We start from the raw sequence: 16,885 nt of genomic DNA on the forward strand, positions 1-16,885 counted from the left end.
TGTCACGCTCCATTGGTGTCTCAGAGGAGCCAACAGTACCAACCAACAGTACCCACCAGCAGTAACAGCCAGCAGTACCCACCAGAAGTACCAGCCAGCAGCACCCACCTGCAGTACCAGCCAGTAGTACCAGCCAGCAGTACCCGCCAACAGTACCATCCAGCAGTACCCGCCAGCAGTACCCACAGCAGCACCAGCCAGCAGTATCAGCCAGCAGTACCCACAGCAGTACCAGCCTGAGCCAACATTACCAGCCAGCAGTACCTGCCAGCAGTACCCACCATCAGTACCAGCCAGCAGTACCCACCAGCAGTACCAGCCAGCAGTACATGCCATTAGTACCCACCAGCAGTACCCGCCAGCAGTACCTGCTAGCAGTACCAACCCTAAAGGACAGCAACCAGCAGCCACCAGCCATACCTGCCTGGGGGACAGCAGCAGCCAGTGATTCCTGCAGGAATCCTAAGGAAGAAATGAAGATTGAGGTCAGCTGACGTGCAGGTAAACCGCAGTGCATCCGTGTGAAAATCGGTCTTAGGCCTCTTTCACAGGATCGGTCTGATCGGGTCTGCCTGTCTGTTTTTCGAGTGGACCCAATCTGACCCTCTATTCACCTCTATAGAGCGGCATATGTAAACAAACTTGTGTCCCCTTACACCCGCCTATCTCCAATCCAATCCACTTAAAAAAACAGAAGGGGATCTGTCCCCTCCTGTATGGGCAGACCGGATTGGAGGGCCCATAGAGTAGAGCGGGCTGTGTCCGCGTCTGCTCTTCCAATGCTGAGTAAAAGCAGACCTGTCATCTGCCCTGCTCATTGTGGCTATACCAAGTCGCTAAAATGGCCCTTGCTCCTCAAAAGGTTGGGCACCCCTGCTACAGGGGCATGATCTCAGGTGGAGAGGTGCGCTGTAGCAGCCTTCCCCCTTCGTTTCGCCACGGTGTGTGGCGGGAGGAAGGAGTCCCGGATGGAGAGGTGCGCTTTACTGTAGCACATCAGGAGACCCACGGGGAAATCATAATGATCTCTGATGAAGCTGATAAAAGTTTTAAGACCGCTGCCACTGTCGCGGCTGACCTTAACACTTTCATCACTGTGGTTGGTAGGTCTCACTATTCTTCCATACCTCCTCCACGCTGAGAGCATGGCATCAATATTAAGCTTTATTACTACGTAAACTGGCACCAATACTAGGGGTAATTACTGTGTAAACTGGCACCAATACTAGGTTTTTTTTACTGTGTAAACTTCCACCAATACTAGGCTTTTTTACTGCATAAACTGGCACCAGTACTAGGGGTTATTACTGCGTAAACTGGCACCAATACTAAGCTTTATTGCTCCCTAAACTGGCGTCAATTTTAGGGGTGATTACTGCGTAAACTGGCACCAATACTAGGCTTTATTACTTTGTAAACTGGCATCAATACTAGGCTTTATTACTGCGTAAACTGGCACCAATACTAGGGGCTATTACTATGTAAACTTACATCAATACTAGGGGCTTTTACTGTGTAAACTGGCACCAATACAAGGGGTTATTAGTGCATAAACTGGCATCAATACTAGGCTTTATTACTGCGTAAACTGGCACCAATACCAGGGGCTATTGCTGCATAAACCGGCACCAATACTAGGGATTATTACTGCATAAACTGGCACCAATACTAGGGGCTATTACTGCATAAATTGGCACCAATACTAGGGGATATTACTGTGTAATCTGGCATCAATACTAGGGATTTTTACTGCGTAAACTGGCACCAATACTAGGAGTTAAAACTGCGTAAACTAGCAACAATACTAGGCTTTATTACTGTATGGACTGGCATCAACACTAGGCTTTATTACTGTGTAAACTGGTATCAATACTAGGCTTTGTTACTGTGTAAATTAGCATCAATACTGGGGGTTATTACTGCGTATACTGGCACCAATACTAGGCTTTATTACTGCGTAAACTGGCACCAATACTAGGGGTTAATATTGCGTAAACTGGCACCAATACTAGGGGTTATTACTGCATAACCTGGCACCAAAACTAGGGACTATTGCTGCGTAAACTGGCACCAATACTAGGAGCTATTGCTGCGAAAACTGGCACCAATTCTAGGGGCTATTACTGAGTAAACTGGCACCAATAGTAGGAGCTATTACTGCGTAAACTAGCACCAATACTAGGGGCTTTTACTGCGTAAACTGGCACCAATACTAGGGGTTATTACTGCATAAACTGGCACCAATATAAGAGGCTATTATTGCATAAATTGGCATCAATACTAGGGGGTATTACTGTGTAAACTGACTCCAAAACTAGGGGTTTTTACTGCTTAAACTGGCACCAATACTAGGGGTTATTACTGCATGAACTGGCATGAATACTAGGCTTTATTACTGTGTAAACTGGCATCAATACTAGGCTTTATTACTGTGTAAACTGGTATCAATACCCGGCTTTATTACTGTGTAAACTGGCACCAATACTAGGGGTTATTACTGCGTAAATTGCCACCAATACTAGGCTTTATTACTGCCTAAACTGGCACCAATAGTAGGGATTATTACTACGTAAACTGCCACCAATACTAGCCATTATTACTGCGTAAACTGGCACCAATATTAGGCTTTATTACTGCGTAAACTGGCACCAAAACTAGGCTTTATTACTGTGTAAACTGGCACCAATTCTAGGGGCTATTACTGCGTAAACTGGTACCAATACGAGGCACTATTACTGCATAACTGGCACCAATACTAGGCGCTATTACTGCATAACTGGCACCAATACTAGTGCCTATTATTGCGTTGACTGGCACAAATGCTAGGGGCTATTACTGCATAAGCTGGCACCAATACTAGGTGTTCTTACTGCGTAAACTGACACCATTATTACTCCATAAACTGGCATCAATACTAGGCTTTACGACTGCGTAAACTGGCAACAATACTAAGGGTTATTACTGCATACACTGGCACCAATACCAGGGGCTATTACTGCCTAAACTGGCACCAATACTAGAGGCTTTTACTGCATGAACTGGCACCAATACTAGGGGCTATTACTGCATAAACTACCACCATTACTAGGGGTTATTACTGCATAAAATGGCACCAATACTAGGGGCTTTTACTGCATAAACTGGCACCAATACTAGGCTTTATGACTGCATGAGCTGGCACCAGTACTAGGCTTTATTACTGCGTGAATTGGCATCAATACTAGGCTTTATTACTGCATAAACTGACATCAATACTAGGCTTTATTACTGTGTAAACTGGCACCAATACTAGGGGTTTTTACTGCGTAAACTGGCACCATTACTAGGGGTTTTTACTGCGTAAACTGGCACCATGTAGTAGGGGCTATTACTGCATAAACTGGCACCAATACTAGGGGGTATTACTGCATAAACTGGCACCAATACTAGGGGTTCTTACTGCGTAAACTGGCACCAATACTAGGGATTATTACTACGTAAACTGGCACCAATAGTAGGGGCTATTACTGCATAATCTGGCACCAATACTAGGGGCTATTACTGCATAAACTCACACCAATACTAGGGGTTCTTTCTGCGTAAACTGGCACTATTACTAGGGGTAATTGATGCGTAAACTGGCACCAATACTAGGCTTTACTACTGCATGAACTGGCATCAATACTAGAGGCTTTTACTGCATAAACTGGCACCAATACTAGTGGCTATTACTGCGTAAACTTGCACCAATACTAGGGGTTATTACTGCATAAATTGGCAACAATACTAAGGGTTATTACTGCGTAAACTGGCACCAATATTAGGGGTTATTACTGCGTAAACTGGCACCAATACTAGGAGCTATTACTGCGTAAACTAGCACCAATACCAGGGATTATTACTGTGTAAACTGGAACCAATACTAGGGGTTATTACTGCATAACCTGGCACCAATACTAGGAGCTATTACTGTGTAAACTATTACCAATACTAGGGGTTGTTAATGCATAAACTGCCACTATTACTAGGGGTTATTGCTGCATAAAATGGTCCCAATATTGAGGGCTATTACTGCATAAACTTTCACCAATACTAGGAGCTATTCCTGCATATCTGACATTATTACTACTGCGTAAACTGGCACCAATAGTAGGGGCTATTACTGCATAAACTGGCACCAATACTAGGGTTTAATACTGTGTGAACTGGCACCAATACTAGGCTTAAGTACTGCTTGAACTGGCATCAATTCTAGGCTTTATTACTGCATAAACTGGCATCAATACAAGGCTTTATTACTGCGTAAACTGACACCAATACTAGGGGCTATTACTGCGTAATCTGACACCAATACTAGGCTTTAATACTGTGTAAACTGGCATCAATACTAAGCTTTATTGCTGTGGAAACTGGCACCAATTTTAGGGGTTTTTACTGCATAAACTGGCACCAATATTAGTGGCTATTACTGCGTAAACTTGCACCAATACTAGGGGTTATTACTGCATAAATTAGCAACAATACTAAGGGTTATTACTGCGTAAACTGGCTCCAATATTAGGGGTTATTACTGCGTAAACTGGCACCAATACTAGGAGCTATTACTGCGTAAACTAGCACCAATACCAGGGATTATTACTGTGTAAACTGGAACCAATACTAGGGGTTATTACTGCATAACCTGGCACCAATACTAGGAGCTATTACTGTGTAAACTATTACCAATACTAGGGGTTGTTACTGCATAAACTGGCACCAATACTGGAGGTTTTTACTGCGTAATCTGGCACCTATAGTAGGGGGCTATTACTGTGTAAACTAGCACCAATACTAGGGGTTACTACTGCATTAACTGGCACAATTACTAGGCATTATTACTGCGTAAATGACACCAATACTAGGGGCTATTACTACATAAACTGTTTGCTGAAATTGCTTTAAATGGGGGCGTAGCTTGGACATGGTTGAGTGAAGACGTGCTATACTTGAGCTCCCGGCTTCACACCAGCCTTAGACCGTCTTTCTTACAAATATACAACGGTGTACAGCGGCATGTTATCAGGGAAGAAACACAGAAAGACCCCTCGCAAGCAACCCAAGACAGGCACTTCCAGGGCAGAGATCTAACACTTTTTTCCAGGCTTACACAAACCTGGCCCTGAGTCCATGATGGCAACAACGAATGGCCGTTTAGCCAAGGCCTTCTCCTCTCAGGTGCCTCAAACCTCTCCTGCCTCCTCTGTGGTCTCAGACACTTTTTCTGAGGTCCTATCAGCACTGACATCAGGCAGACAACCCTTCCCAACATTCATGGACCACACACCTGCTCAGACCGAGATGGTGGAACCTCCGGATTCTCCTGCAAGCTCTCTCTACAAAAGAAGATATAGAAGCCCTTATCCAATGGATCATGGATGCCCACCACAGAGACATGCAGGATGCTCGGATGGAGGTACAGCCACTGGCGGGACACCTCGCAGCGGGGGAAATTGCGTTTACTACCCTAGAGTAACGTGTAATGCAACTGGAGGCTGCCCGCGATTCCCGGTAGTGGCCCTACAACTCCATCTGGAGGACCTGGAGGATAGGAGCCGCCAAAATAACTTGCAGCTCCGCGGCCTTCCTTAAGCCACAGGTAACAAAGATTTACGGGACACTGTTACTTCGATTTTTCACTGGACTCCACCTGTCAACTTGGAGATAGACAGGGTCCATAGAACCCTGGGAAAATAAATCTTCTGACCCACTCCGCCCGCGAGACATAATATGCCACCTTCATCGCTACTTACACAAGGAAGCAATCCTCCGCAAAGCCTGGGAGGTTGTTCAGGTATGCTTTGATGGATCACAAATCAAAACACTGCCAGACATCTCCCGTGCCACCCTACAGTGCAGAGCTTTTCTCTGTCCTGTCCTGACCGGGTCCCACAATTGGGACACACATAAGAATGGGGTTACCCCATCTCCATCTCAATTCGGAAGGGCTCCTCTTCTTTTATCCTCCACTCGCAGGCTGACCTGTCAGGTCTCTTTGCCTTCCTAGAAGTGGATCCCATTCCGGTGCCCTAACTGGCTGCAGTTATTGCCAAGAATGCTGGGATGCCTGGCTGCTATCTCTTCCCTCCCTGGACTATCTCCCCGTCAGCCCAGGACACGCCACCGCTCCAGAACACCTACTCCAGATGGTTCATGGGAATCCTGATCGGTGGTTTCCAGGGAACTTTGAATTGTGCCTTAATTCTAAATCTAAATTCCCTTTCCTGTATTGCTTTGTTTTTAACATGTCTATATGTGAATACCCACACATTATGGTAACCCCCCCAGGGGCATCCTCCTCTGCTCTACCCCTCTTGCTCAACCTTCACCCTAGGCTCCTTTTCTGATATTTTATTGAAGGGCTTTGCTCCCTAATTTTTTCTCATCTCCTTTCTCCCTCGTATTGTAAGGCGGAGGAGATGGCTGCTCATAACCTTGCCACTAGATCACTGGGTATCTACTTCAGAACAAACTAAGATTCACCCAGTTGAGCAGGAGGGCTCTATACTGCAATCCGCATTTTTATTTTTTTTTAATTAAGCTTTAAATTGGGTATTTTACTGGCTTAGAATCACTAATTTGGGCTTTGCCTCTGTGGTGGATAGGGGATACTCTCTGTATTGTGTCTCTGAATGCCAAGGGGCTTAATACACCAGAGAAAAGAAGTATGCTCTTGCACAACTTGAAACGCCAACGAGCAGACAGTGTTTTTCTCCGGGAAACACATTTTAGAGATGACCGCCTTACCTTGCTTGGAAATCGGTACTACCCTTTGACTTATTATGCTACTAATACCTTGGTCAAATCTAAAGGATTTTCTATTATGATCTCGAGTAAGGTTCCGTGGAAATGTTCAGATACTCTTGTGGATGCCGGGAGACGTTTCATGTTCCTTAAAGGTACAATTTGTCGTGTCCGTGTAACTTTGGCCACTATTTATGCCCCCAATGTACAACAGGACCTCTTCCTCAGAAACACTCTAGAAAAGCTTTTTGAGTTTGCCGAGGGCTAGCTGATCTTAGGTGGCGACCTCAATGTTCCCCTGATACCCAACGTAGACACCTCTTCGGATTCTTCTTCGATCCTTCCTGGTTCACGTAAGCGCACCTCTAAATCCCTTCATGGAGCACAATTAGTAGACATATGGAGATTATTTCACTCAGGAGAGAGAGACTATACTTACTACTCCTCGCCTCATAAAACATACTCCCATATGGACTATTTTTTCTTCTTCATAACCAGCTACATTCAGTGGTCGACACCTCTATTGAGTCGATCACTTGGTCCTACCATGCACCGATTATCTTGAAATACAACCTTACAGATTCCCGACACTCCAGAACTGCGACTTGGAGGTTGAATGAGAGTCTCCTGTAGGATCCTGCTATTTGTGCGGATGTTCTGAGGGAGATAACATGGTATTTCCAGACAAATGATACCCCTGACTGTGATCCGGGAGTGGTATGGGAAGCTCACAAATCGGTAATTTGTGGGGTTCTAATCAAGCATGGAGCCTGGGTGAAGCGAGAGAGAGGGGCACAGCTGTCCTCTCTTCTAGCAGACATCCAACGCTTGGGGGTACTTCATAAACATGCTCCCTCCGAACGAGAACTTCTGAGCCTTTGTACCAAGGTTTTTGACCTTCTTCTTTACAAGGCTAAAGCAGCACTGCAGAAGGGGAAGAAGCACTTCTTTGAATTTGGCAACAAATGTGGCAAACTTCTTGCTAGATCCCTCTGGGACCACCGCTCGGCCACATTCATTCCGCAAGGTTCCTGCCCAGACGGAAGAAAAGCCACTCTTCCCAAACAAATTGCCCAGTCATTCAGTGACTTTTATTCCTCTCTTTACAACTTAACCCAGGATCCTCCCTCTCAACCTAGAAAAAATGACTACTTAGCAGCCTCTGGAAAGCCGCGTCCCCCATCCACGGTACGACAAGATTTGGAAGCACCGGTCACACTGGAGGAACTGCAAACAGCAATTGGTTAAGCCAAGATCGGTGAAGCACCAGGCCCGGGCAGCTTTACAGTGCAATATTATAAACTTCTATCATTGGCGCTGAGTTCATACTTAGTCAAAGTGTTAAATGCGTTGGGGGATTTGGCTTCATTCCATACAGAGTCTTTGAAAGTTACAATCTCGGTTATACCTAAAGAGGGGAAAGACCCCAAGCAATGTGGAAGTTACAGGCCAATCTCCCTTCTAAAGGCTGACCTGAAGTTTTTTACCAAGATAATGGCTACTCGTCTTCAACAACATTTACCCTCCCTGGATCTCTTGCACCAAGTGGGATTCATCCCGACCCAGGAAGCGAGAGACAACACCAATAAAGCCCTTAAGTTAATACATGTAGCCTGCAAATCCTGCACTCAGTGTATACTGTTGGGAACAGATGCGGGGAAAACCTTTGACAGTGTCAATTGGCGATTCATGCTTTCAGTCCTGAGACACATTGGCTTAGGAGATAACATGCTACGTTGGATTTCCAGTATCTACTCTTTGCCAACGGCACAAGTTAAAAGTGAACGGTGTCTTGGCATCCCTATTCCCTGTCACAAATAGGACTAGGCAGGCCTGTGCATTATCGCCTCTTCTCTTTGCTCTTTCATTAGAGCCCTTGCTTTACACTGTCCGGCTGAATCCTGACATACAAGTTCTAGGCCGACGCCGATGATCTACTTTTCTCTTTGACTAATCCGTCAATCTCCCTTCCAAATCTTCTCAAAGAATTCAAAATCTATGGATCCCTCTCTTCCCTTATGATTTAATTCTCAAAATCTGAGGCTATGGGGCTGAATCTACCTGCTACCTGCAACAGTTTTTTTCAGCTCAGCTTTAAATTTAAATGGACTGACAAAGCCATGAAATACCTGGGGACCTTTATCCCTGCTGACCTTTCCTGCACCTTTGAGCTTAACTTTCCTCCTCTTTTACGCAAGATGCAAGCTCTCCTAGAGACATGGCACCCAGGATTAGACTCCTGGTTTGGAAGATGCAACATCATAAAGATGAATATCCTACCCAAATTCTTATACCTCTTCCAGGCTCTTCCCATAGCTATAACTAAGGGATATTTTAAGCAAGCTCATGCTCTCTTTACATGATTTATTTGGGCACATAAACGTCATAGGATAAGTAGGTCCTTATTTTCGCTCCTGAAACAATCTGGGGGCCTTTCAGTCCGGGATCTTTACAAATATTACCAAGCCGTACATTTTGGACATCGCGTCGATTGGAGCCATCATGGGGATGTTAAACTTTGGCCCCATATAGAGCAGGACCGAAGTCTAGTCTTACCGAATAGATCTCCTTTGTGTTTTGAGACCCTTCCTCCACCCGCTTATAGGGACATCGACCTGTTTGTGCTTCCAATTTATTTCTATGGGTAGATAGTCTTCTTTGGATTCTCCACTGGCCCCCATATTGGGTAGCCCCCTCGATTCACTTCGGGTCTTCGCGTGGGGCCTTTTAACCCGTTGATTGAATTTGGGTGTTATCAAGCCTCTCATTTTAACATCAGGGACCTGGCCCTCATTACGGATCCTGACGGATCAGAATGGCCCCTTCTGCCTCAATATCTGGAGACCTTTACAATTACACCATTTTCTACAGACTCTCCCAGCTCCTGACAATTTCTGTCGTGACTTCACTACACTTGCGAAGAACTGCTCTGAGAGTGGCACTCTTCCGCATACCTTCTCAACACTGTACACTCTTTTAGTCACTCCTCACGATGATTATCTGCCTCCATACTTGGCAAAATGGGAATTAGACCTAGGTAGAACATTCTCGAAAACACAACGCTCCAATTTCACCCCGATTTGCCTTGAAATCTTCTATCAGCACAAAAGTGCAGGAAACAAATTTTAAGATCCTTTCCCGGTGGTATCGTACACCCGCATCTCCTCCATAAATGTTTCCATCCACATCCGGTCTATGTTGGCGAAGTCAGGAGGAACATGGGACATTGTTACACATCTTCTGGTCCTGTTCTAAGTTGAAAAATTCCTGGAAAGAGGTCTGTACAATAATTCAGATTTACTGACCACAGAGTACCTGAGGAAATCTATTCTTAGACACCTCCCTGAATGCGGTTAAATCCTGCATCCCCCCTCACCTGGAAACAGACACAACCTCTAACAATTGGCCTGTGGTTGAGGAAGGTGGAAGAACTGTATAAAATAGAGGTCCTGATTCTGACCACCCGACAGAAGCGAGAGCGCTACACACACACCTGGACATTTTGGAACATGTTTATCTGTTCTGAAGAGGGCAAGGCTCTCATTGAGGTGACTTCTATTGTGTGATGGAGTTGCCACCACTCTCTGCGTGTTGTTCTTCCCTAAGAAAACCATCCAAACCCAATTCATACCCCCCTCTTTTTTTTTCTCCTCCATCTCCCACTTCCTCTATACTCTTTCTGGTTCTCCTCTATATGTAGCCTCAGGCAACGGTTACAATTGAACAATTTTCCATCACATTCCTAACAAGTATTTTTTTGGAGGTCGTTCATGTTGGAGATTTTTTCCCGGAGTTATACAAAAACATGCTAGTTTATTGGCAACAGAGGATGACTTGGCCTTTCTCTTATACTGATCCCGTTCCACATTATAACTGATTTCTGTTGGGATGTCTACTTATTGTTGGGTAGTTTTGGACATCCCCTTTGCCCTTCTTTCCTTTGTTTTGTCCTCTTTTTCTTTTCTTTCCAATTTAACATGATACTTTTACCGTTATGATTGTAACTTACTACCGCTGGAACCCTTGTATTTCTCTATGTGTTTGTAACTCAGTTTGCTGTGCAAAACAATTTAAATTCGCAAAAAAAAAAAAAAAATTGCTTTAAACTATAAAGAACAGCTTTTAATAGTTTTCCTTTTTCTCGAATATGAAGCAAGAAAACTCTTGAAAGTTTGTCTTTTGAGTGTTAAGTTAGTACAATAAAAAGGTACCATTGCATACTGCATACTCTTGTATTTTGTAACTTTATTTATATATACACTTATTTCATTTCTTTAGTGGTATAATATAGTGGTGAAAATCATGAGTGCCCCCCCCCCAGTTTTGCCTGTTGTATCATATGTGCCCCCCCCCCATTTTGTTCCTAGAGTCGCCACGGTAACACAGAGCATTTTTTACATATACAAGTGTCTAGATACAAGCACTGCCTTCTGCATTCTTTTACCTTTGTAAGTTCCCTCACTTTCAACTGCCAATATAAATGCATATAAATGCAGTGTATAGTTGGAGTGCACATTAATCAGCTCAAATACATTTTATTATGATGCACTGCTGTTATGCTATAATACATTTCTTTTTCATTCAAGATTGGATTTAAAGCCCTCATTTAGGACTAGTTGTGAAAATATAGAGCAACTCTATACATAGTGGCAAGGAATTAAAGTGTTAATAAACTCACAATAGTAAAATAAGTCTGTATATGCAGTAAAGCATGCTTGTTATACTTACTGTGGAATCTAAGGGGGTAATCTTCTGCATTGTGTAAAAAGTCTGTTTGATCCCGTATGCACAGATCCTCCCCTTCCTGCATTGCCCCCTAAATATGTCTGGATAAGACAGGGTAAATGGAGTCAGGAAGCACATGCTCAGTTTGGTGTGTATTGCTAAAGAGTTTTTTTTTTTTTTCTTGGGAGAGTGCATGGGATCAGCACAGAGCCAATCAGCACTGTCCAGACAGAGGGTCATGGGTCCTGCATCCTCATAGGCAGGGGAGGACTGGGCTAGGGCGCAGGGGGGCAATTGCCCCCCAGGCCACTCTGATGCTCCGTAAAAAGGCTGCACCGCTTCTGCCACAGACATGCCTAAAGGATTCCTGGTGAAGAGAAGTAAAAAGTCCCCACCACTGACCTACTGAGTGCGGGATGAAGACAAGGACAGAGAGCAGGCCTCTCCCCCAGCATGGATGGTGTAAACTGTATCTCAGCAGAGGCCGGTTCCATGCCCCATTGGAGACTCTCCTCCCCCAGGCAGCCCTGACCGAGCTGTGCTAGCTCCCCTCCACTGCCCCCTGCTGACCAGGTCGGGAACCCGGATTCAGCCAGTGAGTAGAGAGTACCTGGAGCAAAGCTTCAGCTTGGAATGGGGGTTAGGAGGAGGCCAGGGAGAGGGAGAGTGGGAGAGGGCTGAGTCGCTGCACCATGGGCCTCTGGTTTGTATTTGCCCCCTGGGCCGAAAGTTGCCAGTCTGCCCCTGCTCATAGGACAGTCAGTGCATTATGAAAACTCCTCCTACCAGATTTAAGCAGGCACTGATAGAAGTTTCAGGGCTACTACAGTATATATTGCTGATGAGAAAAGGTATTTAGCAGTTTATATATACTAAAATAATTGCATTTCCATGTTCTGTGTACTGTGGGAGTCCATATATAATGAATGCAGGCTTATTGGTTTAGTAACACTTTAAATAAGTCATGTGATCTCTCACTGTCTGCCATTTTGTTGTAACTGGTCTTCTCATTCCAACCAATGAGAGGCTGATTAAACTAACAGAGTTCAGGAAGCCGCAAAATGTATAACACTCTTTGAGATTAAAAGTCACTAATTCTTTAATTCATTAATTCTTTCAGCTTGTTTGGTAGTTACCTGAAAAGGCAGGCGGCTGTCTATATATTTCAGAGCCGAATCATCCAAGCCATGTACCACTTCATTAATGTCATCCTCCACTGGCAGACGGAGAACTGACACTTCATTCATGATGCCTCTGCCATAAAAGAGAGACCTATTAGAGAAGAGCAGCACTAATGCACTAGGATATTTTTTTTAATCAAACAGTTTCTTTATTGAAAAAACAAACATAGTAGGAATACAATAGCATGAACAATATTCAGGTAAACAGTGGTACAATCATCACGGGCAAAAGATTGCTACAGGAGTAAACATATCCCTGAGGGGGCAACGTATGGGAGATGCAAAGTCCATATAGGAAAGAAAAATACATTTTTGGAGAGGTAACAAATACAACGGAGACTCACAAGTAGATATCCACAAACAGCACATCTCATCCAGACATATATATGGGAGTATCTTTTAAACACACGTCTAAGAGGCCTGAAGCCATCTGTCCCAAATTTTATTAAACTTGGATGGGCAACCTCTGTGAGTGTAGATAAATTGTTTGTGTGGGATAGTATTGTTTACTTCCCTCAGCCAATCTTTGAGCGTAGGGGGCTTCTCACGCATCCACAGCCTCGCTATCTATTTTCCAGCTATGAATAACGTTTCTTGGAGGAAAAGTGTGGTAAATTTGTCCGTACTCGTGTCTGGGAAAATCCCCAGCAAACACAGTTTAGGGAGCAGCATCAAGGGAGATCCCATGGTGTCATGTAGGAACCTGAAGACTTGCCTCCAATAGCCTCGTATCTCCGGGTAGTCCCAGAGCAAATGGCAGAAGGTGCCAAGGGCAAGCTTACACATGGGGCATAAAGTGCAAGTGTCCCTCCTATACCTGGCATGCATGAGAGGCATGAGGTAAGAACGATGAAGAATATACAACTGAGTGAGGCAATAAGACAGCCTGGGAGAAACCTGTTTGCAAGCATCCAGTGAATCACTCTACTCCTCGCCCTCTACGTGCCCACGTCACCCTCCCACTTTTTCTTGGGGGCATATGCCTCCATCGTGGATTTAGGGAGGTGGAGCGCATTATAGAGTATGGATATAAGGTGTTTGGGGTCAGGACCCCTGACAATCTCAAGAACCGGGACTGGTTTAATGTCAGGAATGGACTGAGGAAATTGCGTCAAAAAGGCGCGACGGACCTGCAGGTAGCGGAAAAACATATGGTTCGGTAATCCATACATATGCTGTCAAAGGATTTAAGTGCCCCATTTCTAAGTATATGAGAGAGATATATTCAGCTCCCCGGAGTCCACTATGATTGACAACGGGTCCATGGAAGGGTGCGTCCATGAGGGGCATGAGAGGGCCAGGAACCGCGACCTGTCTGTGCTGTTGATATGGAAGAGTTGGGAAAGTTGTGACGCTAGATAGTGCAGGTTGAAGTCAGGAAGTGCTACCCCGCCCAAGTCCGTGGGATTCTTAAGCTTCCGCCAGGACAGCTTGTGTCTGCTAGTCCCCCATACAAAGGGTTTGAGGAGGGACTCTATTTGCATGAAGTATTTGAGGGGAGATACCCCAGCGAATGCCAAAGTAAATAGAGTACCCCAGGTAGAAGTACCATTTTTCTAAGATTAACATGACCCATCACCTCTAAGGGTAGACGGGCCCAGGTTTGTGTTTTGGCCTTAATAAGGGTAAAGAGGGGTTGAAGGTTGTCAGATATATAGTCTGTTGGTGAGTTAGTGACCTGAACACCCAAGTATTTAATTCGGCCCACACGCTGAAGGGGGAGGTCGGCACGGGCAGGCAGGGCAGAGACATCATCTATGGGTAATATTTAAGATATTGTCCCACTTGATTTTAAGACCTGAAAAATGTCCGAAACATTCAATGAGGTCAAGGGCTGTGTGTAAGGAGGCGTCTGGATCAACCAAAATCCAAAACCAAAGTGTCATCAGCATACATTCCAATTTTCTCTTCCATGGGTCCCACCCTAAGGCCTGTAATCCCAGGATGTGCATGGATAGCAATGGCAAGCGGTTCTGCAGCCAGAGCGTAGAGCAGGGGAGACAGCGGGCATCCCTGACGGGTGCCCATAGTGAGGGAAAAACTCTCTGAGGACCACCTGTTTGCCAATACTCTGGCAACTGGGGCCTGATATAGCCATAACCGCCCTAGTACCTGAATTGTCGTGCTGGGCCTGTAAGTTCATGAACAGCCGTCTCAGATTGAATGAGGTGTTCCTGCCCGGCATGAAGCCCGACTGGTCCGCATGGACCAGGGAGAGTATCACCCGATTCAGTCTGATAGACGGTACTTTGGCTAGTATTTTGATGTCCGCCTGTAGTAGTGAGATTGGTTGCTAGGATTCAGGTTGTTGAGGGACCTTGCCTGGTTTGGGAATTAGGACATTTAAAGCTTCTTGCATGGAAGGGGGCAAGGAGGAGGTATCAAGGACGTGATTGAACAAAAATAGCAGCTGGGGTACCAGTGTCTCTGAGTATAGGGAGTAAAACTCCACAGGCAGACCGTCCAGGCCCGGAGACTTGGACCTGGGGAACCTAACTATGGCATTAATAATTTTCTCTGATGTAAGCGGGGCCTCCAATTGCTCCGCCTGCTCAGTGGTCAATTGTGGAAAATCAATAGAGTCTAGGAAGGTCAGCATTGGAGAGGTGTCAGCAGGGGCCATGGAAGTGTACAAATGACAAAAAAAAATTATTGAATTGTCCTTCCACTAATCTAGGCTTGGACACAGGCACACCACTGGAAAGGCATAAATTTATTACCACCGGGGGTCTGTCCTCACAATGAACAAAATAAGCCAGGAGTTTCCCCGCTCGTTCCCCATGTTCATAAAGTTTTTGTTTTTGGAAAAAGAGTTTCCTCTGGGCCTTCTCGTATTCCAGCTGGGCGACCACTTTGGTTAGCAATTTAAGTTGTGCAGCTTTAGTAGGTGAAGGGTCTGCCACATAAGACTGCTCAGTAGAGGTCAATTGTTGGGAGGCTTGAATAAGGGTTGTAGCAGAGTCAGACTTCAATTTATTGATGCGGGAGATGAGAGTTGCCCTAGCATGAAGTTTGAATGCCTCCCAGGCTGCCCGGAGGAGGGGCAGTGTGTTCATTATCCTGGAAGAATATCCTCCAGTCTGTGGCCAAATCCTCCTCCTCAAGAATGAGGTTAAGCCAGGTTGGGTTAAGCCGGCACTAGGAAATTTTATGTGTACAATGTTCCTAATGTTAGACTAACAGCATATTCCAAAGCCCACTCTCTCCCAGTAGGATTGATGCTGTGCAGAAAATGACAGGAAAGGAAAAAACGAAAATAAAGAAAGCTTTTTATGCTAGCTGTATTTAGCTATACATGTATTTTTAATGAATACATAACTGAATTAAAATACGTTTTTTTTTTCTATGTGGACAGTTTTATTTGGGAGATGACTGGATAAATCAGTAGATAAACCTTAAAAAATAACATTCAATGTATTTATTTTCAGACAAAACAGAAGTCTTACTTTTATATTAACTTATATCTCTAAAGCTCTATATTTCATTTTGATCTATATACAGTATAATTACCTGTCAGTATATACACAGCAAGCTTGTAATGGTGATTGGGGAAGTATTCAGACTGCCATTGCTAATCTCCCACTATGAAATCCAATGGGTACTTTTTGAGTTACTGTCCTGGAACAAGTATGCCAAAAATTTGCACTGGCTTTGATGCCTTGTATAAGTTGGAGTTGGAGAAAAGAAAGAACATTCCGATTGTTTTCTCAGTAGTTCTAGTAAACATATTGTACATACACAGATTAGTCATGACATTATGACTAATGACAGGTAAAGGGAATAACATTGATTATTTCAATACAATAAAAAAAGTGAAAATTTTGTCCTTGAAGTTGATGTGTTGAAAGCAGAAAAACAAGGGAAAGCATAAAGTTAGGCAACTTTGACAAAGGCCAAATTGTAATGGCTAGACGACTAGGTCAGAGTATCTCCAAAACTGCAGCTTTTGTTTGATGTTCCCGGTCTGCAGTGGTCAGGAACTAACAAAAGCCTAGAAAGGAAAGCCGGTGAACCAACGACAGGGTCATGGGCAGCCAAGGCTCATTGATGTGCATGAGGGGCAAAGGCTGGCCTGTGTAGTCTGATCCAGCTCAAATTGCTGGAAAAGTTAATGCTTGTTCCAATAGAAAGGTGTCAGAACACACAGTGCATTGTAGTTTGTTGGGTATGGGGCTGCGTAACCACAGAACGGTCTGGTTGTCCATGCTGACTGGTGTCCA

At 44.6% G+C, this 16,885-nt stretch overlaps 1 protein-coding gene across 1 annotated transcript in view; it reads right to left on the reverse strand.

Moving 5' to 3' along the window:
• LOC309547838 (protein LBH-like) overlaps nt 1-16,885 on the reverse strand; it is a 55,859-nt gene that overhangs the window by 36,428 nt on the left and 2,546 nt on the right. Inside the window, exon 2 of the mRNA XM_082247843.1 lies at nt 12,621-12,738. Within this exon, the coding sequence (XP_082103969.1) occupies nt 12,621-12,731 (111 nt within the window). The 5' untranslated portion in view covers nt 12,732-12,738. The remainder of the gene's footprint in view (nt 1-12,620; nt 12,739-16,885) is intronic.

This window comes from Pelophylax lessonae, assembly GCF_965119305.1.
Source record: "Pelophylax lessonae genome assembly, chromosome: 2".
Lineage (NCBI taxonomy): Eukaryota > Metazoa > Chordata > Amphibia > Anura > Ranidae > Pelophylax > Pelophylax lessonae.